The sequence below is a fragment of the Amphibalanus amphitrite genome, unplaced genomic scaffold, assembly GCF_019059575.1.
Source record: "Amphibalanus amphitrite isolate SeventyFive unplaced genomic scaffold, NRLGWU_Aamphi_draft 000083F_arrow, whole genome shotgun sequence".
In the NCBI taxonomy this organism is placed as follows: domain Eukaryota; kingdom Metazoa; phylum Arthropoda; class Thecostraca; order Balanomorpha; family Balanidae; genus Amphibalanus; species Amphibalanus amphitrite.
The window spans coordinates 335,501-361,522 of NW_024881579.1; the positions used below are offsets into that span (position 1 = coordinate 335,501).

The following is a 26,022-nucleotide window of genomic DNA, read 5'->3' on the forward strand; positions in this document are numbered from 1 at the left end:
CATCACAACTTACATTCGTTAAGTTCTAGCAGGTCCCGAGTTTCTCTACTTATTGGCGATGACCTGAGTCCTGAGATGACCCGAAAACTTGTAAATGGGTACCATCGGCTTTCTCTCGTCACGGGCAGCATGCTCTTTTTTCCGCAAACCTGTAGATCGATCAGGGGTCGAAAGCATGCCTCAGCGTTAGTTTAGTATACGTTATACGTTAGCGACTGGGAAACCACCAATAGAAGGGCTACAGTGAAGCAGAAAGCATATTCGATAGCTCTTTCAACGCTCTTTCGCTAGCTTCGCGTCAGATTTCATCTCAGGTCTATGTTTTGCCCATAGAAGGCAAACAGCTAACTGGACAGATTCTGCCGAAACATTTGCTTTGCAATAACTTAAGATTCCGTGAATTTGTATGGTATTTACATATCTTGTCTTGTCACCACCGTGTTTATCTCTTTGAGACGCGTCACATGAGTTAAAATTTGACCATTCAGAATTAACGTTAAAACGACCTCAGGTCAACGTTATGTCCTGATCGAAAAAGGACCTCCTGCTGCATATGAATGGACCCGTGTTGTTGAGCTGAACAGTGAACACCTTCCAGGTGCTGTCATCGCTCTACCGCGTCTTCGTCAAAAGTTGTAGAAAAAAATGCTGATGGCCATCGATGGACATTTCCACTAATGACCTTTCGAGTCATCACTCGCCATAAGTTGCACCCTGTCCCTGGCAATGATGAGCTGATTTGTCATGGCTCCAAAGATATTTTGCGTTTCTGACGAACTTTTTCAAAGCAGGAGGCATTCGTGCTTTTTCTAATTTCTCATTATTTTCTAATGACGAGGTCACGTATTTGACCTGCCTTCAGATCATAGATGTAAATCCTCAGTTAGAATCATGAATTGCTGACACGTATAGCCCCATACATTAGGTACATATACAGTGTACCAAATTTCGAAGTTATGGGAGAAAAGCTACAAGAATGGCGAGAGGGGAAAGTTTTTATAGAGGTATACCGTATAACTGAACTTGACATGGCGACCTGACCTTAAGTGACCAGTGATAATTTTTACGCAAGTGATGTAGGTAGGTATACCTACCTAATAGGTTATACCAAATTTGGCGGCGCTGCGCGCCGATTTGTTACACACGCACACACACACACACATACGCACGCACAAAACTGGGAAGTGTGGCAAAAAAAAAAAACACCCCTACCCATCGGGTGAAGACTAGAAACCCGACCCCCCCCCCCCACTCAAAAATCCGTGGCGACGCCCCTGACCTCAGGGCTCAGAGTGTGATAGAAGTTGGCTTTAAGAGCAGTTGGGATATGTAAAGCATATCGGTGTATGTAGGTATCAGAGCCATGTAAAACGTTTGGTCTCTTGTTCGTGTTTTTATCCGCTGTAGACATAGTGTAAATGAACAGAGGAGGGACAGCAAATTAAATAGTTCCGTTAAGGATACATTCCGTTTACAAATAACACTAGTCCTACATATCAAACCCTTTCGAACATATGATTACTCACACATTATTGATCAATTACGACACTTGAGAACGAACCAGTGATGCCGCCAAATAATGAAATTTAGGTATTTAAACAAATTACATGGACTCATTCAAAAAATTGCATTTTTACTGTGACCACATGCCACGGTAAAAATGTCGCAACCCACGCCATCAATGAATTCGATTCACTCTGTCCAGTGCCCATGCGTAAACACTCGGACACTGCTTATAATAACATTTAGACTGACGAGCCTCGCCGGAGCGATAAAAACAGCAGTCCTGCCACGGATTCGCTCCATTTCGGTATGGTTTCACTTCATACACGCCCCAGTGTTATGTGTGAGCCAGCTCGCAACAGACGCAGGAACTGCTGGGTGGATGGTGGTGTCGGACTCATGTGAACACAAAACCCCGGAGTTCCTGCCTCGAGGTATGACATGACATAGGTAGGGTCTAGGTAGGGAATAGGCAAGGCTTTCTGTTTTCATATCGGCTGGCCTGTGGTTGAAATGCTCATCTTTTATGTTTTCTCCTAATTTAGTTTGATTTAGATGTTTAATTAAATGGTTAACGTTACCACCAGTGTCCGTGGAAACTTCTTGTTAGCCGATATGTCCGGATAAAACTGTGTGCGCCGGCAAACACATCTTGTCATTTCTGCGAGTCACACACTTAGAAATGGCGACCTACAATACCTTGCACACTAAACGTTTATGTAAATACTAATATTAATTATGTTTGTACTTATGTAAATACAAAAAAAAAAATACTAAATGTTTGTGACTATGTAAATACATTGCCGCACATGAAGCAATGTATTTAGATGGTAGAAGCTAATGACATCAGCTTTACCCTTCTCTAGGGCGGTTTCTGCTGCAGCACGGCCATGCAGCTGAGGCGGCCGCCGCTGCTACCGCTGATGCTACCACTGCTGCTACCATTACTGCTTGTGCTGCTGCTGGTCCCGCCGGCCATCGGCCACTACTCAGTGCTGCTGGGCGGCGACCTGGTGCTCGGCGGCCTGTTCCCCGTGCACGAGAAGGGCGACAGCACTCCATGCAGCACCAAACTGAGCGGCAGCGGCCTGCAGCAGCTCGAGGCCATGCTGTTCGCCGTGGACCAGATCAACAACGACAGTGACCTGCTGCCGAACACATCTCTCGGCGTTCACATCGTCGACACGTGCGGAACCGCCGGGCACGCGGTCAACCAGGCACTGGCGCTCATCAAGGGCCCGCTGGATGAGGACGCAGCCGCCTTCGAGTGCTCGGATGGGTCGCTGCCCCGACCCAAACATCGCCACAAGACTGTCAGTGGCGTGGTTGGCGGCTCTTCCAACATCGTATCCATGAACGTGGCCGATCTACTCAGGGTGTTTCGCATCCCGCAGATTTCACCAGCCTCTACGGCACAGTATCTGAGCGATAGAAGGAGGTTCGATTACTTCGCCAGAACGGTGCCCTCTGACTCATCTCAGGTGGATACTCTGGTAGATATGATACGGCTCTTCAACTGGACATATATCAGCACCGTCGCTTCAGAAAACGCACAGGACTTCGGGGCCAGCGAAGCATTTCAGGCTCGCGCAGCCGAGAGGAACATATGCATAGCAGTGCACGAGACAGTGCCAGCAGATGCTTCTGCTGAAAGATTTGAGGCCATCGTGCTCCATCTTCAACGAAAGCAAAGAGCGCGGGGGGTGATCCTTTTCGTCACATCCAAAGATGCTAGGTGAGCAGGTGTCTGGAATATATTCACTCTCCGCGTCATTCTTGGCACTGTAAACGGTACGAACAGAACCGGCGAAGAAAAATAGGTCACCCGAAGCCGAGTAACTCCCTTACAACCCACACCCTGTAATACAACGTCCTGTCGAAAGCACTGGCGGATCCAGACTTGCGTTTTTTGGGGGGGGGGGGCCAATTCCTGCAAGTAACCAAACCTAGGGTACCCCCAAATCCTGTTTTCTCATCGGATTTAGGCCACTTATTTTTTCGTCACAGCCCTGAAACGATATTTTTTTAAACTAAAAATAAAAAAAAATATAGAAATGGTAGCCCACCCAACCCGAGCCTAAATATTACTTTGAAAACACTTCAAATTGCTTTTGTCGACCAATTAGCCCGCTCCGGGTCGGTGCGTGGCGCAGCCTTCGCGGGCTGGGAGGTGTCGGTTGGACCCCCTGCCGTTCGGCCCCTGATTAAGCTAGAGCTCGCGGAAAAAAAACAGGCGTGTTGCCCGTGAGTGACGAGACGAAGCCGATGATACCCGATTTTAAGGTCCTTGGTCATTGGTTGACCTTCCAGGGCGGTGTTTCACGGTCGTGCTGACAGCCGCTGACAGCGCATTCCGCGAGCTAAGGTCAGCCTTCGGTAGTGTTGTGGGTATAGGCTTGTTGATGTCTCCATTGAAACCAAAAGTGCCATCAGCGCTGGCAGCGGCTGGCAGCGTGCCGTGAAACACCGCCCAGGTCAGGTCACAGACCCAAAAGACGGAAAAATCAGGACCTGTCAGAACCTCCTAAAGTAAGGCTGTAATACGTTTTTTTTTTGTGCTGATCACAAATTTCATGTTAGTTTGGATCATAGATAATGTCTTCATGCGTTTAGACCATGTCAGGGCAGGTCAGGTCAGATCAACCAGTAGGAGTACTTATGGGCGTCCGTATAGCAGGTGTCCACTACCACTGGCAGCTACGTAACATGATATGAAGGCATCAAAACTACTTCGTAAATGTTCAAATGGCTGCAAAATGCTAAATTCAAAATCAGCTAAACGAAACTATCCTAGAAACATGTTAAACTCGGAAAAGTGCACCAAGGTCATCAAAGGTCAATGACCTGACTTGACCGTAAGGTGACATTGGCATCCGCCCTAATGCGTGGGAGCAACATCATATCACATGTTTGAGCGTTTTAAACCACGAAAAGACTATGAAAGCGCGGATAATGTGAGCCGACATACGCCGAATCGCTATTCCGGCCAAACATGGCCTCCAACATGGCCAAACATATGGTGCGTTCGGAGAGGCACATTCCACGTGGAATCCGTTGAATATTCCATGCGCGCGGAATATTTCCGAAGATTAGCCGTTCAGAGAGATACGCCTCCGAACGCGGCACGGGGAATATTCCCGGGGACGGTGAATATTCCATGCTCTCCGAACGCACGGATAGTCTCGAGAAATAGGCCACAAGTCAAAGTTCACTTGGGTCAGGGTCATGAAATTTTCAGACTTTGTCACCATGAGGGTACTAAAGTTTCGTCGCGATCGGCTTCATGATACCTTACACGATAACTTCACACGTCGATCGAGAGTTAAAGCATGGATGAAGGAGAACCAGGGGATGAAGGTTCTTTCATCCATGGTTAAAGTGTGCAATAAGAACTTCTTGGGTGAAGACAAGACCAACACTTTTATCAAGCTCACAGATTTTTAATGATACGGTATTTTCTCTCTACCTACTACGCCCTTCTCACATTCATTTTTCTTAAGTGTTTTTGGGGACAAAAAATATATGTTGTTCCCCTTTCAGGCTTGGGGGCATGACCCCGTGGCCCCCCTGGATCCGCTAGGCCGAAACTAACTAGGTCGTTTTCAAACGGTCTGATATTTCAGGTCATAGTTTGCAAACGGCCGGTGTTTTCAGGTAGTTTCATATGGCCTGACTGGGCCAGGCCGTTTGTAAACGGACCGAATTTTCATACGGCCTGTAACATATATTCAGATTTCGACATCTGTCGTAGCATCAAATGCTGATGTGGCGCACTCAAAAGCCGGAATTGGTCCTTGGATGCCGTAAGGACCCTTTTAAGAAATAAGTGACCCGACTGACCCTTAGAGATTGGCCTGAGCTGTGACCGAAATAAGTCTTTTACCGTTTCGCAGGAAGGGACAAAAAGGTCCCTCATATGCTTCTTGTACAATTACGAAACAAAACAAGTTTTTTTTTCAACGAAAACTCAGTGAGTTTTCCTAAAAAATTTATTGCGCATATTCCGTGAATGAAAAGTTGCCGGGTCATGTCAGGTCAGGCTGCCACAGCAAGTTTGTTAACTTGACAGCTCAATCGATATTTATGCAATAAGACCTTCTCGGGTGACGATAAGACATGACGACACTTTATGAAGGAAGCTATAGTAAACCCGGTAGTTTCTCCATAGGCGCGGGAACCGGGGGGAGGGGGCAGTGGTGGCAGCTTGCCCCCCCCCCCCCCCAACTCTGGGGCCGTGCGGGCGGTGCCCCCACAACTTTCAGACAGAATACCGCTCCTTTTTGCAAATGTTTTCATTTTTGTTGAAAAAGCTAAGGGATGAAAAATAAGTGGCCTAAAACCGGCGACAAAACTATATTTGGGGGATCCTAGGTTGATCTCTATCATGGTGTGACCTCCCCCCCCGTCTAAAAGTAGTTCCCGCGCCCCTGGGTTTCTCTACGCTATTGAATCACGCTGCTGATTCTAGTAAGTATCTACTACACAACCTTCTCACATTAATTTTTCTTCGAGCGTTTTGGGGGGCCAAAAGATTGTTGGCCCCCTCTTTCAGGCTTTTTGGGCCCATGGCCCCGGTGGCCCCCTTGAATCCGCCAGCGGGGGCGGTGCCCCCACAACTTTCAAACGGAATACCGTCCTTTTTTGCAATTGTTTTCTTTTTTTGTTGTTGAAAAAGCCAAGGGATGAAAAATAAGTGGCCTAAAGCCGGTGAGAAAACTAGATTTGGGGGGACCCTAGGTTGATCTCTATTATGGTGTGCTCCCCCAGTCTGAAAGTAGTTCCCGCGCCCCTGACTTTCTCTGCGCTATTGAATCACGCTGCTGATTATAGTATCTACTACGCAACCTTCTCACATTAATTTTTCTTCAAGCGTTTTGGGGGGCCAAAAGATATGTTGGCCCCCTCTTTCAGGCTTTTGGGGGGCCATGGCCCCGGTGGCCCCCCTGGATCCGCCAGTGGGGGCGGTGCCCCCACAACTTTCAGACGGAATACCGTCCTTTTTTGCAACTGTTTCTTTTTTTGTTGAAAAAGCCAAGGGATGAAAAATAAGTGGCCTAAAACCGGTGAGAAAACTAGATTTGGGGGACCCTAGGTTGATCTCTATTATGGTGTGCTCCCCCAGTCTGAAAGTAGTTCCCGCGCCCCTGACTTTCTCTACGCTATTGAATCACGCTGCTGATTCTAGTAGGTATCTACTACGCAACCTTCTCACATTAATTTTTCTCCAAGCGTTTTGGGGGGGGGCCAAAAGATATGTTGGCCCCCCCCCTTTCAAGCTTTTGGGGGGGGGGCATGGCCCCGGTGGCCCCCCCCCCCTGGATCCGCCAGTGGTCGAAAGTTGTTGTCACCCATAACTGTTGTCCACGCAGAACCACTTGGTAGGTAAATACAAAAGTGTAATAGCTAGGTATTGATAGCAGCAATGTCACGCACTGTCCAATTGATTCACAGTCTGGATTCCCCTGTTTCACCACAGAGGGCTGCTGAAGGCAGCAAAGCGAATGGGTCTTCAGCAGCAGTTCCACTGGATCGCCGCGTTCGCGCACTCGGGTGACGGCTGGGGCAGTCGGAGGAGCGTGGTACGGGGCGCCGAGGAGGTGGCCGAGGGCGCCCTCGCCGTGGAGCTCGCGTCACGACCACTCCCCGCCTTCGACCGCTACATGGCCGAGCTGACGCCAGACACGAACCGGCGCAACCCGTGGTTCCGCGACTACTGGCAGGCGTTCTTCGGCTGCTCGCTGGCGCCGGACGCGGCCGAGGACACCGCCTGCGACCCGGCGCTGCGGCTGCGGCCAGAGACCGGCTTCGTCCAGGAGGCCAAGGTGCAGTTCGTCATCGACGCTGTCTATGCGTTCGCGAACGCCTTCCACGCCCTCCAGCGCGATCTGTGCGGAAATCAACTGGGAATCTGTGAGCAGATGAACAACTATGATGGAGGAGACTTCTACCAAAATTACATCCTCAACGTTTCATTTACAGGTGATTCTTTTCTAGAATCTGCAGCACATGAAACGGTATGCATGTCATTGTGTTGTATGCACGACTGTTTATTCCTACTTCATTGCACAATGCACATTGCACATGCATAAAGATCTTCATATACCTACGATCTTCAAATGGCAGCATATCCAATTATCATAATTTATCCTAGGTAACACAAATGTCTACTAATCACCCTACTTGCTTAGCTGTTTTGCGACTAGCGATATTTTTTTCGTACAAAACATAACCTTATTTGCTTGATTTTAATTCAGGTCTAGCTGGAAACCAAGTCAAGTTTGATGAAAACGGGGACGGAGTGGCTCGGCACACCATATTTAACTACCGTTGGAACTCTGACACCAGACAGTACGAGTACAAGGTAGGCCACTGGAGAGACGAATCAGTAAAAGGCCGCTCGCTACAACCATTCACCGCTTACGTTATTGACTGGAGTTGGACGCCATACATGATACAAAACATTACCGCGGTGCACAGGTGCACACCGGCAACTGTGCGGAGACTGGTAACAGATCGTTTAAGCTTCTCATGCTCGATACTCAAAGTGAAAACATGATTTTCTCGCACTGAACTCTATAATGTTTTCTCGCAACAGCCAGGCCGATTGTAATGTACCCTGGCGAGCTTGGACTGCGCACAGGTGACTGCTATTGCGTGCTGGTGTCGTTTGGGGGCTGGAGCTGCTCGTTTCCGTTCCAGGCGGTCGGTCGGTGGCAGGAGGGACGGCTGACACTGAGGACAGACAGCATCCGGTGGAACCGCGGCTTCTACGGACGACCGCCGTTCGCCGTTCACTCTCCGCGACCCCCCGCTGACACCGCCGTCCCCGACGGTCCACCTGAGCCCAGCAGACAGGTGCCCCTCTCAGTCTGCTCCCTCCCCTGCGGGCCCGGCGAGGTCAAGAGCACGCAGGTGGTGAGTGGTTTGGTTTTGTATTGATTGTATGTGTTTACGTTTCGGCCCATCACAAATGGAAATCAGTGGAAATGAAGCGTGGCGTGAAATGACCTATATGGCTATATGGCTGCGTGCATTGAGCTTCAGATTCGTTAGAAATAGCCACTAACTTGTTTGGCTTGACTTTTGTGTCGCAGGATTTTCAATTGTCGGTGGCCACCAAAAACGTTTGTGTTCAATGTTCTGCTGTCATCACGACTACATGAACGGAATGCATGACATGGAGGTCACATTTGACGCCGCGGGACGTCAGGTGACCAAATGGTAACCATTCTCCTGTCGCTCTGCAGGGTGACGTGTGCTGCTGGATCTGCTTCAAGCCCTAAGTGGACACCCTAGCCCTTGGGTCGAACCACTGAACCACTGCTTGGCCTGTGCAGATGCTTCCGAATAGCTGGATGGACGGCAGCCGCCGCGCGAGGCGGAGCAGGGCAAGACGATGGATTTTAGACGCACCGACTTTGGTGTTTTACAGATCGCTTGTCATACCCTAAGTGAATAAATGCGATTATATATGTTCCAATTGCCTCCACTATGATAAATTGCTTGTTGCTGTCCAATATCGAGCAAGTGAAAGTCACGGAAATTTTTTTCTTCCGATGACCTTTGCAGTTACCTGCAGTATTGACCTGAGCAAAAAAAAAAAGACCTAAATATTCCAAAAAAATAATCATTGAGAGCCATCGATTGTTTTCTGTGCAACGTCTTTCCAGCTCCATTACATATTGTTGAGAAAATCTCTAGTGGCGAAATGCCCCCCCCCCCCCCCTCCCTCCATCTTCCAGCCGTGGAAATTCCACTGAGATTCCATTCAGGCACGAGCTAATAACAATGATGCTTTACCTTTTATCAGCCCTGGCACATTCCAACAACACAGGTTTCAGCCTGGAAATGCGGAACGGGCCGTGGATCCAGATGACGCCAGTAAACCGTAGCTCCCTATAGATGGCGCCGGAGTGGCGGTACGGCGATGGACCAGTCGTCCACCGCACTTACCTGGTCCGTGGTCGGCAGAAGGCCAGCGGCCTGCCGTATTCTATGACCGTGGGCCTGCCGGACATCCATTCCACGCCCGACCCTGGCCTACATATCAGCATTAACCTTCGTCCGAATACGGCTTTTTGCAGCATCTTGCGATAAAGTGGGAGGGATGGAAGTTAGAACCCTCCAGCCGTGAGCATCTTACGCGCACCTGTCACACACGGACTGAGACAAACTGTGTTTCGTGTTTTACCAACAACTTAGACAGCCAAACAAAGTGATTCGGACATAAGTATTTGCCTTTGGTAAAGATGACGGTACTACATATTACCCGAGATGATCTGCGGTTGTGATTTTCGGACTACGTCTGCGGATAACTATCCGACGAACATGTGCGTAGTATCTAAACGAAAGCTGATAAGGTAAACTTTCGATAGCTGTTTGTAAGATATTTCCGTATAATACAAACATACCTCCTTTATTTCAATATTTTTGGCAATCCCTTTTTGTAGCTTTAATTTCTACGTTAACTTCCACGCTACAATTGTAATGTCTTATGCACGAATAACCTATTCACCTATGCACGGATAATAATAATACGTTATGTAACCATGATAACAGACGAGCAGCATCCTTGTAACTATGTGACAACAGGATAAAACCAGATTGAACCACCGGCTGCCTGGGAGGCGAATGGCCTCGGCGACAACGCCAAGGTCTCCCGTTATACCGGTCAGCAGCCGCCGAGACCAGCTGCTAAAATCAAATAGAAATAGGCAGGATTCAATATTTTTTTTTAAGAACCGATAGCGTGAAAACTTGCGTTAATCGAAAAAAAAACTCCAGCCCATTTCCAAAGTGTTTGTGTCCGCGTTGGTTGACCTATGCGCTCACCCTGGATGCGTAGTTGGTAAGGCGCCATTTCGAGCTCGGGAGGATCCGGGTTCGATTCCCGGACCCATCCGATCCCAAACTAACTGCCACTAACTGCGCCATTGTGAGTAAGTTGATTCACGCAGGTGCTATAGAGGATGAGAAGAGAAAAGAGGATTGAAATAAGGGCGAGGATGAGCTCTGAACAGAATGCGCCCATCTGCAAATAAGGTAGCGATGGGTTGTTGTACACTGAAAAAAACTTACACCTAGAGAGTTATTTTTGGAGTTTTTCCACTCCAGTTTGGCGAATAATCACGCACCAATGGCATATAATGATTGTGTTTTGTAGCGTATTCTTACTCTCTGCATTGCATTAAGGGCGTTTTTGAAAGTTATTCTTAAACCTGGTACTATAATAATCTCTTTTGTGTTTTAGCAAGTGGTAATTTTATCTTCTAATTTTATCACGTGTCCTTTTTATTCTTTCGGGTTATAAACTTATATCAGTCTCAAAGAGGCATGGGGTAATTTTAGCTTAGTTCACAGTGATAAACAAGGTCCTTGGAATATATTTGTGCTGAACTCCCATTAGATGGTAATAAAATTGACAGCTAGAGTACTTTTATCAAAACTGCATAAAAATAAACCGCTGTGGAGTAATTAGGGTAATTTTTATACTCCATTACGGCTGATAAATTGACGCGACAGAATAAAACTATTCTCATGTAGGTGTAAAAATTACTTCCTTCGTGATAAAACTATCATGTCCGGACAATAATTTTATAACCATGGAGTAATATTATGTGGTAGCATTACTAACATTATTCTTCGGGAGTATTCGGGAGCGTATTTCAAGCAATACTGTATCACTTTCTTGATAATCCTATTCCGTCGTGACATAACTAATCTAAAAGTGATTAACCCATTTATGCCCAGGAATATTGACCATCATGAAAATCGATGAAATCAAGATATGTTACGCTTCTACCAGGGCCTTGCATGGAATCGAAAATAATTTTTGCCGGCAGCAAAAGTTTTTCGAGAAAAACGTAAAAAACGTGCGTTGCGAAATCGCAACGAAGGGCACACCGGGCGCCATCAGCGTTGCGAAAACGCAACGACGGGCACATCAGACGGACATAAAGTACACTAAACCGCCGTATATGCTAGTTTGTTTTAACACATCTTTCACCAACTGTTGAAAAATATTGCTTGAGAATGCGGAACCGACATCCCTCATGCTTTATTACCCGTCTAAGAGCCTCAATAAGGGAGCATAAGTTAAGGGTTCGCGAACGGGTAGATGGCAACAAACAGTCATTATCAACAACAATTGTCCATTTAAAGTACCTAGTGGTAGGCACGTACCCTGGGCGGTGCTTTCTTTTTGGAAGTTAGACAGAGCCATTAGCCCATTACCCTCTCATATGAGAACCCCAAACTGAAAACAATTTAACCGAGGATTGGGAGTAAACCAGTGCCTCGCCTAAGCGCCTATCCGCAATACCACTGTTAACCACCCTCCTAGGAGTAAAGACAAATTCAAATGCAGGGTAGTCGTGCCCACTCTTAGCAAAAAATGAACCTATCCGGCTTTCACAAATTACCCGCGTAAGGCGTAGCGCGTCATAACAACTCGGCTTGAAGTGTCTCCCAGGACCCATTTATCACTTTTACACCTAATCCAAAATTTTCATTGTCCCACTCTCAGCGACCTTCACACTTGTAACCTCTTTCTCGAGACAATGCCAGGGCAGACTGGTGATTCGACGCAGTTCACAGTTTCCAAGTGTTCCGTCAATCCGTCCTTTCCATCTTCAGGATAGTAGAATCCTTCTCCTTCATGCCTCAACCCCTGTTTCGAGCTGGACGGGCAACTAACTATATCGCATTCAAGCAGCTCACATAGGAGCACAGGTCTGTAGCCGGATACAGAAAGTGCTTGGGAAGGGGGGGGAGGGGGCTGGTTCATGGGTGCCTGGATGGATGGGCTCAGCCTCGACGATTCACCATGCCCGCTCAGACCAATGTTTTCCGTAATTCCAATAATGCTTCAAGCTCTAAAATGGTCTAATTAGACAAAAGGCCTACCCTCAGTAAACAAACAAGCAATGCTTCACATCAACCACCTTATCAATCCGTGCAAACCATGAATTCTAAAAATAAACTATTATTTTCCAGACGCCCTCATCACCCCTGCCGAAGGGGTCTGTTGCCATCCCCCCGAGGGGGCATATCCCACATTTGCCGACTCTGGGAGTGATCTTTTCTTACGTAAGGGCCAGCGGATTGTATCCAAAGAATGACAATGCCTATCTGTCGTCTGATACCAGACTACGTCCCCATTATTTAGTACAAAGTAGATCCAATTTTCAAAGTACCTCGCTATCTCTCAGCTCCGTTAGCATCGCCGACCGTTTGATGCAGGTCCTTTTCCTACCATGCGATTTTCAGATGCTCGAAAACCCATTGCTTAGTGAACAGCCCGATAATCTGCGAGAGAAAAAGAAATGAGTGTTTGATAGCTGTTTAAGTGAGTTAATGTGAAACGCGTCGCAACATTCACGTGCAAATGCACCTTGCACTTTACATATGTACCTACACATCCCTCACGACTACAAACGAGAGGAAGAGAGAGAGAGAGAGAGAGAGAGAGAGAGAGAGAGAGAGAGAGAGAGAGAGAGAGAGAGAGAGAGAGAGAGAGAGAGAGAGAGAGAGAGAGAGAGAGAGAGAGAGGGAGGGGGGAGGGAAGGAGAGAGAGTTGGGGGAGCGTGGAAGAGAGGGAGGAAAATTGGGGAGAGAAGGAAAGAACCCACAACGTATCACAAGTGAAGTCTATTTGATGTTCCTATGCTTCCGCTGCCCTGCCAATTTGCCCCTCGTTGCGTTTTCGCAACAGCCCTGTCTTTCCGATGTGCCCAACGTTGCGTTACCGCAACACGACTGTAGTCATATTTGAAAATAGTCACAAACCCTATTTGCAGCAGAATTTGTTAATAAAATGCATATTCTAGCTATTGTAGGGACTCTGCAGAATATGTTCACACATTATTCATTACGATATAATTAATCACTTAATCTATTTATTTTGGTTTTCGTGACGTCATCACTGACGGGACCTACGACTTCCCTCGGGGAGCTCTGGACGGTAAGTTACCAGCCGCACAGACTTGTAACTGCGTAGCATCATGCGCGCAACCATGCTAAACGCGCTGAAACTTGTCTCATCGGTGAGAAGCCATTATACACTTCTCAAGATTTGATCACGTCGACGCTTGCTTGTGTTGCGAAAACGCAACGAAGGGCGTAAATGGGTTAATCTATTCGTCCAGCACAGTATTATTCCAAGAATAATATTTTCGGAACGTCTCTTCAGTTCGTGACCATTCGCGACCGCCATTGTGCTCAAGTCGTCAGAACCAAGGCCTTCTGTCAGAGAACCGAGCAAGCGTCCCAGTCCTCGAAGGTAAGCTGAAATTACTGTATACTTTGTGTTTTGTTAGTATGACTTAACAGTAATCCGTAGTATGACCATACAATCCAAGAAATGCGTTGACGTAGATTTGCGGACGAAGATTTCCGCGATGATGAAATTCTGGAAGACAAATTGTCAAAACAAATTGACAAATTGTTGTTACAAACAAACAAAACAAATTGTTAAAACGGTCATATCTGGACATCTACTTTTTGTTGTTTCTATCCTCCCAATATCACGATAGAAGAAAACGCGTTTAACCCGCGCCCTGCTGGGGGGGGGGGGTGTTTGAACACCCCCCCCCCCTTGTGGTTTTTCGCGAATATCTCAAAAACGGCGGCGCGGAGCGCCGCCGTTTTTAGTACACCTTATCATACATCAATTCTACATATGTTGTGAAAATTTCAGACCTAGGTCATTCAAGGTCAGGTCACCAGGTCACTTGAAGTGACCTCACCTCATAAAAAGTTCCAATGTCTGTCATAGCTACACCGAGTGACCGATCGCTTTGAAACTTTCAGCGATTGCTAAGAGCAATAGCATGTACAAAATGTATATCTCAGAATTTTGATATCGATGACCTAAGGTCAGGTCAATTTTGCGACCTCCCCATTATAAGTCAATGGGAGAAAATTGAAATGCGCCTCTTTTTGACGAAAGACATTATAAACACTCCCAAACACCGAATTACAAGTGGTTTAGACACACTGAACATGAAAATGGTGTCCGTGACCCTTGTTTATGCCCTGAGGTCATCTTAGGTCACGAATGGTATCTAACAGTTTTTCGCAAATAACTTTTGATAGAGGCATGCTAGAGCGATGAAAACGCCTTAGATGTGTTCAGCTAGACGATACGGATCGACTGATATGCAACATGACCCTTTCCGGTCAGGTCATGACCTTGACCTGAGGTCAAATTTTCAACTTGACCTTTCAAGGTCAAGTTATAGTTCATTCGATGCGTCTTGACGAGAGGAACACGATGCTGGTAAAAGTAAGCTCGTACAAGGCTTGGGTCAAAAGTTATTGCAGAAAAACTGTTTCCGAAAAAAATCGACCATTTTTGCAGTTTTTGCCCCCTGCAGGCAAAACCGTTGACGATAGGTCAAATCTGAGAGAATTACTCAGAAAGGGCGTTAATAGGGCTACCGAATGCGCTTTTCCCCGGCGCTGTAGCTCTATTGGTTCCCGAGTTATGCGTTGGCTTCTTGGAAATTTTCGACATTCGACCTGGAAATCGGCGAAATTTTGCCTTCAATGGCCTCTGGTGACCTGACCTTTGACCTGACCAAAAAATTGACCGAAGTGATTTCGTCATTATTTTTGACGCTCTTTCGAACGCCGCCTTCCGCGTATCGCTACGTGGCTCAGGAGCCGAGTTACAAGGGGGGGTGTTCAAACACCCCCCCAGCAGGGCGTGGAAATCCAGGACCCCCAGCCGGGCGCGGGTTAATGAACGTATTTATATCTTGTTCAGTGTTCGCTGCCTGATAAAGCTGTCCATGAAATTAAAAAAAAACGGTTCTCTTCTTTCTCAAAGGTGACTCTGCGGAAGAACAGCTTCCGACAGAAACTTCGGAACAGATTCAAGAACTGTCGAAAGCCACTGAGCATTGAGCAACGCCGTCATCGACACGGAAAGACGAGCCAGGGGCATCGATGTGAAAAAGCGTGCGGCAGCTGAAGAGGGGATGCCGGGGATGTTTCCCAAAACGAAGAAGTCGAAGCTAGACATCTGCACCGAAACCGCCAAGTTCAGTGGCAAGCTAAAGCACGCCGATGTCACTCACAAGACATCTGTTCTCAAAGATTCCTTCGAGGTTCGGCGGATATGCCTCACGAGCACACTGAAAGAAAAACTACACCTGAAATTGGAATATTATTACGGTACACAAATCTCCACCCCTTTTAACTTCATTTTATGCCAGAGTAAAAGATGTTTGCATGGACAATTGGAGATTAATTCTGCCACCCGGTAGTAAGTAATATATCCTCGTAAGCTTAGAACTACACCCGTTGCGGAATAAAAGTACGGTACACAAATCTCCACCCCAAATCAATTCATTTTACACCCCTAGGTAAAGGGTGTAAAGGGGCGTTAGGAAGAATTAAGCATGTAATTTACGATAATAATTTTACGCCACAGTGCAATTTAAGCCAAAACAATTTCTACGCCTTGCGACATGGTGTAGAAATACCAGCGGGCTGCGAAGCTGAATGTGTAAAATTTAAGTCAAGATGTAAAAATAGCTCACGTTATAATCCGCATACAAAACAAAAGTAAACGATAATAGTTGTATGTTCTTTTCCAGAGGGAGTAAAAATACGACTGGGTAAATATACATCGCCAGCCATAACTATCCCCCAGCGTGATTGTATCTACTGTCGTCTTCTGAGCACTTTCGATAAAGTCAACTATGGTGCATCTCTCCAACGTGTTGTTTATTTAAAATAACTTGAAACGACAGATCACAGGTTGCTACAGATTGGTTCCTCCCAACACTGACTTCCCTGAGGATATCACAAGCTGCACAAATCACATTTTATTCACAGCACAGTTCATCAGGTCACTAAGTCACGTTTCATCATGTACTTTAAAAACAACTGAGCATTTCTTCGTGTAACGAGTATCGACACCAAACGTACGGTCTCTGAAATCAAAGCACAGGTCCGGTGTACGAACTAGGAAAGCACTGACAACAAAAACTCCGTTAAAAAAAAAACTGACTGAGGCCTTCTCAACTCACATCATCTTCAGTGCCTATAGGTACTGAAGATGTTTCACGGCACGACACTACAGTGCGTTACGTGTATCGCGGTGCTGAGTTCCTATTGGAAACATCCACATACTCGAACGCTCTCAATGTTGGGGCGTCCAAGTTTGTAGATGTTTCTATGGAAACTCAATACCGCGATACTAGTAGCGCACAGTAGTGCCGTGCCGTGAAACAGGGCCCTGCTCGGTCACCCGACCACTGCCACTGGTGCCTCTGAATCGGCAACAGTGGATTATACGAAGGATGGCATTCTCGGCCGCACTGAGAGGAATCGCGAACTTCATAACCCGTGCATATATGACCTCAAAAAGGATCATGCTGGGCCCTCTAAAAGGCAAATATAGCACAGCGTGCGCCGCAGCGAAGGCAGCCAGCATCTTCATCTCACTGTTTGGGAGACGATATTTCACATAGCTGACCACTCCAGGCACTGGGTTTCTGGGTGACTAACGGACACAGAGTTGCGCCCATCCTGCAGCTCCGAAATCGTCGTGCCGCCACCGATCACCAAGGTGGCCGCCAGGTCGTCATCTACCAAGATTGAAAGATAAAAAGAACTATTAACCACTGCAATCTTTAAGTTAAGAACGACTTTGTATGTCAGGCCGTCCATCCGTCCGTCCATCCGCCCATCCATGTAAATTGAAGGCTGTAAAGAGATATTAAGCACTGTAATCTTTAAGAAAATAGCAATTTTGAATGTCGATCCTTAAAAATTGACAGATGAATCTATTAACCCGCGCACCGAAGGGGTTCTGAGCCAACTTAGAAGCGACGAGAGGGTGGATGACCGCCCCCCAAAGATCTCAAGAACTAAGTAACTTCGCGAGAAGTGGCAAACGACATTCGAAAGCTCGTAAGAAGGTCTATGAAAAAGTATTTCGGTCATTTTTCGCTAGGGTTCAAAATGACGTCATTAGAGGTTATCGAAGGTCAAATTATGCGAGTAACCGTAAAAAGACCGACATCATTCAACAAACGACTCCGTAGCTCATGAACAGAAGAGATAAAAAGTCGTATAAAAAAGGAATCTGATGGAAATAAGAATGACTTGAAATTTATTCCATTGACTTATAATGGGCAGGTAAAAAATGACCTATTCGTAGGTCATCGATATGCAATTCTGAGATATACGAGTTGTAGGTGCTCATCACCAAAATTATTTCTGTGAGTTTCAAGATCTGCTTTCAACAACGAGATAGCAAACTTCGAAGATTGTGTTTCGAGGTGAGGTCACTTAACGTGGCCTGGTGGCTTGACTTTTTTAAGATATGAGCTAAAAATTTCCAGAGTGTGTGCGAAATGGATGTATCAACAGTCGTGCCAAATCTGGCGGCGCTATGCGCCGCCTTTTTATGCTATCTGACAAAACCTGAGGGGGGGGGCTCCCCCGTCGGTGCGCGGGTTAAGCACTGTAATCATAAGGCAAAGAACGATATTGTATGTCTGTCCGTGAAAACTGAAAGATATAACTAGTAAGCACTGTAACATTTAATTACAGAACGATATTGTATGTCATGGACGGACGGACCGACAGACGAGACAGACGAAACAGACAAATGTAAAATATTGGGGGGGGGGGACACGTCCCTCGTCCCTCCCCCTCCCCCGGTGGCGGAGCCCATGGATGAGACAGGCGAGACGGACGGACGGACGGACGGACGGACGGACGGACAGACGGACGGACGGACAGACGGACAGACGGACAGACGGACAGACGGACAGACAGACAGACGGACAATTGTCGTCAGTCATCATTAATGGTAGTTTAAAACTCACCTTCAACGGGTGTGGCGCCCTCCGGAGGCAGGAGTTGTGCGGTGTAGCACGCCTGTCGCGTCATTGAGGTGACTTTGTCCTAATGCCATTCTCGCCGGCGTGACCCACGACGAGAGCCAGGTCACCCCAAACCTGAAAGTAGTACACAAAATAAATTAGCAACTTTTTCAGGCCAAGATTCTAGTACTTTTGTAAAACGTAGAGAAATAGAATTACTAAACATACCTAAACATATATTGATCAATCGACACATTGAACATTTGATGAAGTTACAGTTAACAACCTCAGTAGGTACTATAGGTACTTAAACTGATTTCTCAATTTGCCCTTGAGAACAAACTGAGAGGGTCAATTCGAGCTTCTGGAATCACTAATCAGAATGCCACGTATTGACACAAACAGCTAAGTGAGTGACGTGCATACAGACAGCAGCAAATCAATTTCATCAACTGCTACATCGAAACATTATCAAGTCAACTTACCCTCAAAGTTATTCGGAAATGGGTCCAGCACTAGTCAGTCATCACCACACCGAACGCACCAGCACACTCGCACCTATCTCACTGTTTCAACCGCCAGAAGATCACTTGCAAGCGCCAGAAGTCTCCGTGGCTCCGGTCCGGAGCAGATACAAAAATGAAAATGGCGGAAACGGAAGGCTCGCGAGCCGCACGTGGACGCTATCGTAAAATAATGAGCATGTGGGTGCAGAACTATTATGTTTAGGGTATTTTAAATCCTTGTCATAAAATAACACCATCCTCATCGAAACACACTTTACCAAGGATGCATATTTACACCATGATGAGGGTTGAATTATCAGCTGACAAATCAGAGTGCAAATTTATGCTATCAGATGGGTATTCTTATCCCACTTGAAGAAAATACACTATAGTAGTAATTTTACCATCCATCAATTAGAGGGGTAAATATCTCAAAAGTTAGAATTGCACCATGAGTGTTAAACTGGATTGAATTAAACCCCAAGAATACGCTCGTGATAGAGTACATTCGCACCGAAGCATTATTTTATTCTCCATATATGTCGAACAAGGGTATAAATATTCTTGATTTCGGTGTAATGGCGGTGTATAATAATCAAATTCAAATTACCAAGGTGTACTTTTCTTTCAGTGCAACCGAAACCGGAAGACTGGCGAGGAGATGAAGGAGATATTCCCGGATATGTACAGCGAAGCTGCCGTAAGTGTTGCTTTATTCGGTATTTAAAAGTCTTGTCTAATGTAATGTGTGATTGAACTCGAGATTCCTTTACTAACAGGGTAGTTCAGTAGGAAAATTTGACCGCCACGGTGACGTCACAGTGGCTATGCGTAAGCGTGGTGTAATTAAAATATCACATTTGACATCTGTGCCTTTTAAGGGTGGATTATCGAGAAACGGGGCTTCAAACATTCATGTAAACGTGTTTTTTTATAAACTTCCCAATTATAAGCTCGCCAGTTGACCCAGATGATCACCATCTTCCTATGTATTATGAATGCGTGGGAACTTTTTCCCGCCAGCGCGGCAGCGTGATGTAACGGTAAAGGAATTTTGAAACTCGTTAACGGGGGATGGTTTAACTGAACTAACTATATAATTAGTGGCACCATTTTATATCCGCGCTATCAGGGAACAACATTGGATAGGAAAACATCTGGAAAATTAGCATAATTTTTAACCCTCGCCGGCCGAGGGGGGGGGGGGCGGGTGCCGCCCCCCCCCATAGGGTTTTTTTCGCGATAGCTCCGAACACGCCGGCGATAGAGAGCTGAAACTTGGCATACCTGACCGTTGATCCAAGCCGCATCTTTTGACACCAACCGCATTTTTGGGTCAGGTCAGGTCACTGACCTATGACGTCATAAGTGAACCTCTGCACGGTCTTCAGATGTCGCAACTTCGCAACGCCCTCACTGCCAGAGGAGATGTCACAGGGAAATGAAACTTGCAGGATCTAGTATCCATCATGAGTCTCACAACTTGTATATCTCGGATTTTTCCTAAAGGTCATATGAGGTCAGGTCATTTTCGTGACCTCACCATTATAAGTCAATGGGGAAAAATTCAAACTGCTATTCTGGCGCCGGGAACGATCTCCAACTATCTCAAGCACACAGAATCGTGATTTTATGCACTCCTTGCAAGGTTAGATGCGTCACTTTTGCAATGTTGACCTTGCGTGACGTCATTTATGACGTCATCAAGGTCATATTAGTTTTTCGTCAATAACTCTTGATCAAATTGAGCTAGCGAGCCGGGAAAGCCACCAATGGACTCAGGAAGACCTGCCGAATCGAATGATATGCGACATGACCCCTTTCGACCAACTTCGTGACCTGGGGGTGCTGACCTGACCTTGACCTGAGGTCAACACCCCAAGTTGACCTGACCCGGACAAAAAGTATATCATTCGACGCGCCTGAGCGAGACGAACACGATGCTGCCAAAATCGGCGCTCTGCGGCCGTTTTTTGCGAAGTTATTCACCAAAAACTGAACCGTACCTTGGGGCACTTGACCTGACCTCAGAGGTCACCGGTTGACCTAGGACCTTAAAATCGGGTACCAATCTCTGCGTCTCGTAACGGCGCACACGCTCGTTTTTTCCGCGACGCGCTAGCTCCACCAGGGGCGAAACGGCGAGGGGGGGGTCGTACCCGCCCCCCCCCCCCTCGGCCGGCGCGTATGTAGAAAACCAATAGGTCCGGCGAGGGTTAACCCACTCCCTCTGGTTTTTCTACCGCCTGCTGGGAAGTCACCCCCCCCCCCTCCCATCTAACTTGGCGGGTCCTAAGCAACGTAACCGTAACGAAACGCTCAAGGCGGAGTTGGGAATCTTGTCACAAACCATGACGAAAGCATTCCAGTCATTTTTATCAGGTAAAAGATCACCAGAGGTTGACACTTGACGTGGCGCGCTTTCAAACTTTTTGTGAGCTGGAGTAACTTACCTGACCTGACCTTCCACAATGATATAATGTTCACTTGATGTTGCTTGATGTTAATTCCATACATTAATGTGATTTTGCGATGTTTCCAGGTGTGGACTGACTTGGGAATGATCATGGGGCTCGAGGAGGACGTGAAGGAGCATGTCCTGCACAAAATCGGACATACCGCGAAGAAGTATGCCCAGACGATGATAAACGTGGAGCCGGCCGACAAAGACGGTGAGTTTTGAACGGGCACAAGGCACAAGCACACCTTTTCGGATGAGGTGTTTCGCTAGCAACAATCGTGCCGGGGGGGGGGGGGGATACTCTTCTTCTATATAACTGGGCTCGAGCCGATCATCGTAGACAATATATTCCTGGCCAGGGCTGGAATAATGTTTAGATCTGACTGATTTTTTTTTTTTTTAGCGAATGTAAAGTTAGGCCCGAGGTATTTTCGATAAATACGAGGTCAGGCCAAAACATTAGCCAAGACCAAGTGTAGGAAGGTATTTCCCACGCATGCTTCTTCCTGCACGATGGAGAAATGACGTTTCACATATCCCAATGGCGTAATACATTAATAGCAGAGGGCAGGACAACTGTTTATTTTCTTGATGATTTTTTTTTTTTGGCTTAACCCGGCACCGCCTGGGCTATTTCCGTACCCACATCAGCCTGGGGGGGTCGGATCCGACCCCCCCCCCCTGTTATCTCGAGAACCAATGGTCGTATCGAGCCCCGCGAGGCGGCGTTCGAAAGGTCTCTACGAGACCTTCCCAAAGCACTCTTAAGATTTTAAGATTGAGGTCAACTTTCGGGTCAAGGTCAGGTCAAAGGTCAAATTCAGGGGTTTTGCATGATTAGGCTTACGGACAGCGGAATCGATAGCTGCTCCTCGAAACTCACCACAAATGACCTCAAAGACCTAGTGAAGGTACCATGTGCGTATAGGGGTCATACTAAGTACGGGTCAAGGTCAGGTCAGGTCACGAAAGGTCACGGTTTTCACTTTCTGCTACATGGGCGTGCGACACATGTTTTATGGCTTATTTTTCACGCCAAATCCGATGGTAATGGTTATATGTGACCCCAAGTCACTGTGCTGGTGATAAGTGTGCATTGAAAGCATAAAAAATCGTTTATACCATACATAACTAAACGAGGGCTAAGAAAAAAAGTCAATTTTTCAACTTTTTATTTTTGACATAAAAATGCACTTTTCTAGACCAGCATTGTCCCAGGAATCTAGTGGTGCCATTTGTTTTCACATGCGATGTTCAGAAGTGCCTCTAATTCGCGAAAATGCTTATGACGTCACCATGCCCTATGCATGTTGGAGCTATTTTTTACAATTTGGGGGTCAAAAATCAAGATAGAAAGTTGAAATTTGGGACACCTAATGTTCTAATAGAGCTCTATAACATATATTCCGGTTTTTTGGAAATTCTCAAAATTTTGGATTTTATTAGCTGTTTTCCAAAAAATATAGTTTTTTGAATTTTTAGGGGTGAAAAACGCATTTTATGGAAAATCCGAGATAGCCATTTTAAAGAACTCGTTGAGCTGCGTCTTTTCATGTCCTTAATTTGCAATTTGCTTAAAACCTCGATTTTTGGCGATTTTTTAAACATTTACCATTTTTTGACTGAAAACGCCATGTAGTTACATCACTAAAATCGATATATCTCAGAATTTTTTGAAAATTTTTTCTTAAAAATTGCACAGGAGACGTCAAATTGATGGAAGAGAAGGTATGCGAAGTTTCAAGTTGATGGCGCAAGCGGTTCATGAGTTATTCAAGAAAAACGGAGGGGGGGGGGTCGGATCCGACCCCCCCAGGCGGTCGCGGGTTAAAGGAAGACTGTCACGTTTTTTACACACAACGGTTTTCACTAGACCTAACCCACCTATGACCTACCCTGAAGTCTGTTTCCCGAAATTCGGCCTAGTTTTCAAGATATCCGCAATTGGACTTCAGATTAAAGCCATCACAAATGTGTGGAATATGGGAATGTAACATTACCATGTTAAAATCCCATCTCCCACACTTTTTGTGATGGCATCAATGTGAAGTTCGAATGCGGATATCTCGAAAACTAGGACGAATTTCGGGAAACGGACTTCAGGGTAGGTCATAGGTGGGTCAGGTCTACTGAAAACCATTTTAAACCGAAAACCGTAAAAAGGTGGCACTTTAACGACGGGCGGGACAACATGTTGTACCTCACCTTTGGACAGCCAATCGTCGTTGGTTTTGCTATTAGTCAAAAAGTGTTGTTTAACTCTAGTGATATTGAAAAGTCATGGTTGTCTCCATTCAGGTTGTCTCCATTCATGGTTGTCTTCATTGTCTCCAAATATACCACAGTTACATGCATGTTTGATACCTTATATACTTGCACTCCATACTTAACCATGACAGCGGAACATCGGGTACTAATTTCTTATTTCACTGAAATATTTTAACGACGTATAATTATTTTGTAATTATGCACCGCGTTTAGTTGTAAGAGTGTATCGTACTACGCAAACGTACTACGCATCGTACTACGATTTTGAGAGTGAAAATAAATCAGGAAGAAGCGAAGAATCGTCTCCAGATACTGTAGATGGCATAGCCAGCTACTGTACGCACGCGGTTCGTTGTTTCTCTCCTAGGTTTCCTTTACGTTTATTTGTACGATATGCATTGATGCCAACTGACTGCAATATTCTTTTTCACGGCAGACGACTAGCTGCTAGCTCTACTTGCCTATGGTTGTGGAACAACCATTGGCACCTTGGCGGATCCGAGAAACGAGGTTCGTCAGGCAGGTGAGGAACTATCGGTGGACGGTGTGGTGGTCTGCCAACTGCCGGCCACCAGGTTGGAGACCGTGGCCCTAATGACGGCCGCCCACGCTGTCTTCTACACAAAGTTCACGGGGCCCTGCAGGGCCCTGTTCGAGATTCTTTACCGGAGTGTGGGATTCGATGTAAACCTATCTGGCTTATCACAGAAGGTGTGGGAGGTTACCCAGGTAGTGTAGAACCAGCATCGGAGATGCCCACTTCGAATGACTGGCGACCTGTGGCTCACCTGTGGTTCAAGTGACTCGTGATTTGCGGCTCACCTGTGGCTCAAGTGACTCGCAACGTGTGGCTCACACTGCTGGAGCCTCTGTATTATGACTAATTCAGCTGCGGCGGTCTCAGTACGCCAATGAGTCTCAGTACGTCTTTCATAGCCCAGATCACGCTCGTGTTATATGCCATCCGTGGCGGTGGTTCTGTGCGCAGATGTTATTCGTTAGCCTCAGTGTTAACCATACACGCTCGTTTTATCTGCCATCCGTGGCGGTGGTTCTGTGCGAAGATGTTATTCGTTAGCCTCAGTGTTAACCATAACGCCCTTGTGAGTTGTGACCTTGAACGTCCTTCCAGTGATTTCGCAGCGGCCGGCAGAGACGAAGTTTTGCCTCCCAGTTGAGACGCCGCTTCTCAACTAGGAAGCAAAATTACGTCCCTGTCGGCCGCAATGCGCCATCACTGAAGTGCGTCCAAATTAAGATGTACCTGCTGATGCTCAGGTACCATTCGTTAATCAATTGTTGGTGTTTCAATACATTGTTTAAATGCATTCCTTATTTTACACTTGGTCATAATATTATCACATCACCCCGCATTATCAGGGGTGGTACTTTTACACCGGGACTTGATTTTACCGGGGAGTTACTCCGGGGTAAAATTATCGAAAAAAGGAGTGCTTTTTGGCATGGCAATATTATTCCCCGAATGGGAGTAATTTTAGTATTAAGTTAATAAAATTATCATCTGAGAAGTATGCGCATCTGGCTGACCTTATCCTCACTTCTGTATGGAAATATGAAATTGCCAAAATAAATTACTGTATTAAAAATCGAGATATTTCGAGCACAGCTCTTCGTCGGTCGATTGTAATTATTTACACACATAACAGGCACACAATCTATATGTGTGTAATCAAATATGTGTGTAAATAATTACAATCGACCGACGAAGAGCTGTGCTCGAAATATCTCGATTTTTAATACAGTAATTTATTTTGGCAATTTCATATTTCCATACAGAAGTGAGGATAAGGTCAGCCAGATGCGCATACTTCTCATGATGATATTCCTCAGAACGCTTAACCACTTACGAAAATTATCATCTGGTGTAATTTTATCCAAAGATAGCATACTTTTATCCTCCGTCATAAAATTACTCCCTAGCGCGAATAATATAAGCGTTCGGATACTAAATATATTCTATATGCTAGTTTTATTCCCCAAAACTCCCCATTTTAGGCGCTTATGCCAGGTCATAAAATTATTCGATTGCAGGAGTGCTTTTTGGCATTCTAAAATTAGAAAATGGGGAGTAAGTTTTTTTTTTCAGTGTAGAGACGCCCAAATAAAATAAATAGAAAATATGCACAAGCAATTTCGAGAACAATGTCGGAAGTCCGGAACCATATACTTGGTTTGATCCATCGCTATAGGCTCGTACCCCAGTCCCCAACCCACAAGATTGAATGTTCGTCGCCTTCATTCCATCGTCAATTTATTTTATAACCTCTCAGTCCTTGAAACGGGAACTTCCTGGATCGCTTTTGCTACAGCTCTATAAACTTTCTCATGCAGAAAACATTAACCCTCGCACGACCAGGCCATTTCTCATAACACGAACGACCAGGGGGGGGGGTTATTACGACCCCCCCTGGCGTTTCGA

At 46.1% G+C, this 26,022-nt stretch overlaps 2 protein-coding genes and 1 long non-coding RNA gene across 3 annotated transcripts; 2 read left to right on the top strand and 1 right to left on the bottom strand.

The window, feature by feature from the left end:
* The first annotated feature begins 1,781 nt into the window (after nt 1-1,781).
* On the top strand, nt 1,782-8,975 carry LOC122379732 (metabotropic glutamate receptor-like). Its single transcript, XM_043362137.1, has 6 exons — nt 1,782-1,937; nt 2,370-3,238; nt 6,980-7,482; nt 7,758-7,864; nt 8,203-8,418; nt 8,751-8,975. The coding sequence occupies exons 2-6, from the start codon at nt 2,394-2,396 to the stop codon at nt 8,784-8,786; spliced, it is 1,707 nt and encodes a 568-aa protein (XP_043218072.1). The 5' UTR covers nt 1,782-1,937; nt 2,370-2,393; the 3' UTR covers nt 8,787-8,975.
* Nucleotides 8,976-9,405: 430 nt separating this feature from the next.
* Nucleotides 9,406-24,259, top strand: LOC122379720. The gene is made up of 4 exons (XM_043362125.1): nt 9,406-9,504; nt 13,667-13,783; nt 21,396-21,525; nt 24,019-24,259. The coding sequence occupies exons 1-4, from the start codon at nt 9,406-9,408 to the stop codon at nt 24,024-24,026; spliced, it is 354 nt and encodes a 117-aa protein (XP_043218060.1). The 3' UTR covers nt 24,027-24,259.
* LOC122379734 lies at nt 17,020-18,964 on the bottom strand. The gene is made up of 3 exons (XR_006256224.1): nt 18,833-18,964; nt 18,351-18,482; nt 17,020-17,102 (listed from the first exon to the last, which is right to left on the bottom strand). It is a non-coding gene; the product is annotated as an uncharacterized LOC122379734 (long non-coding RNA).
* Nucleotides 24,260-26,022: the final 1,763 nt, after the last annotated feature.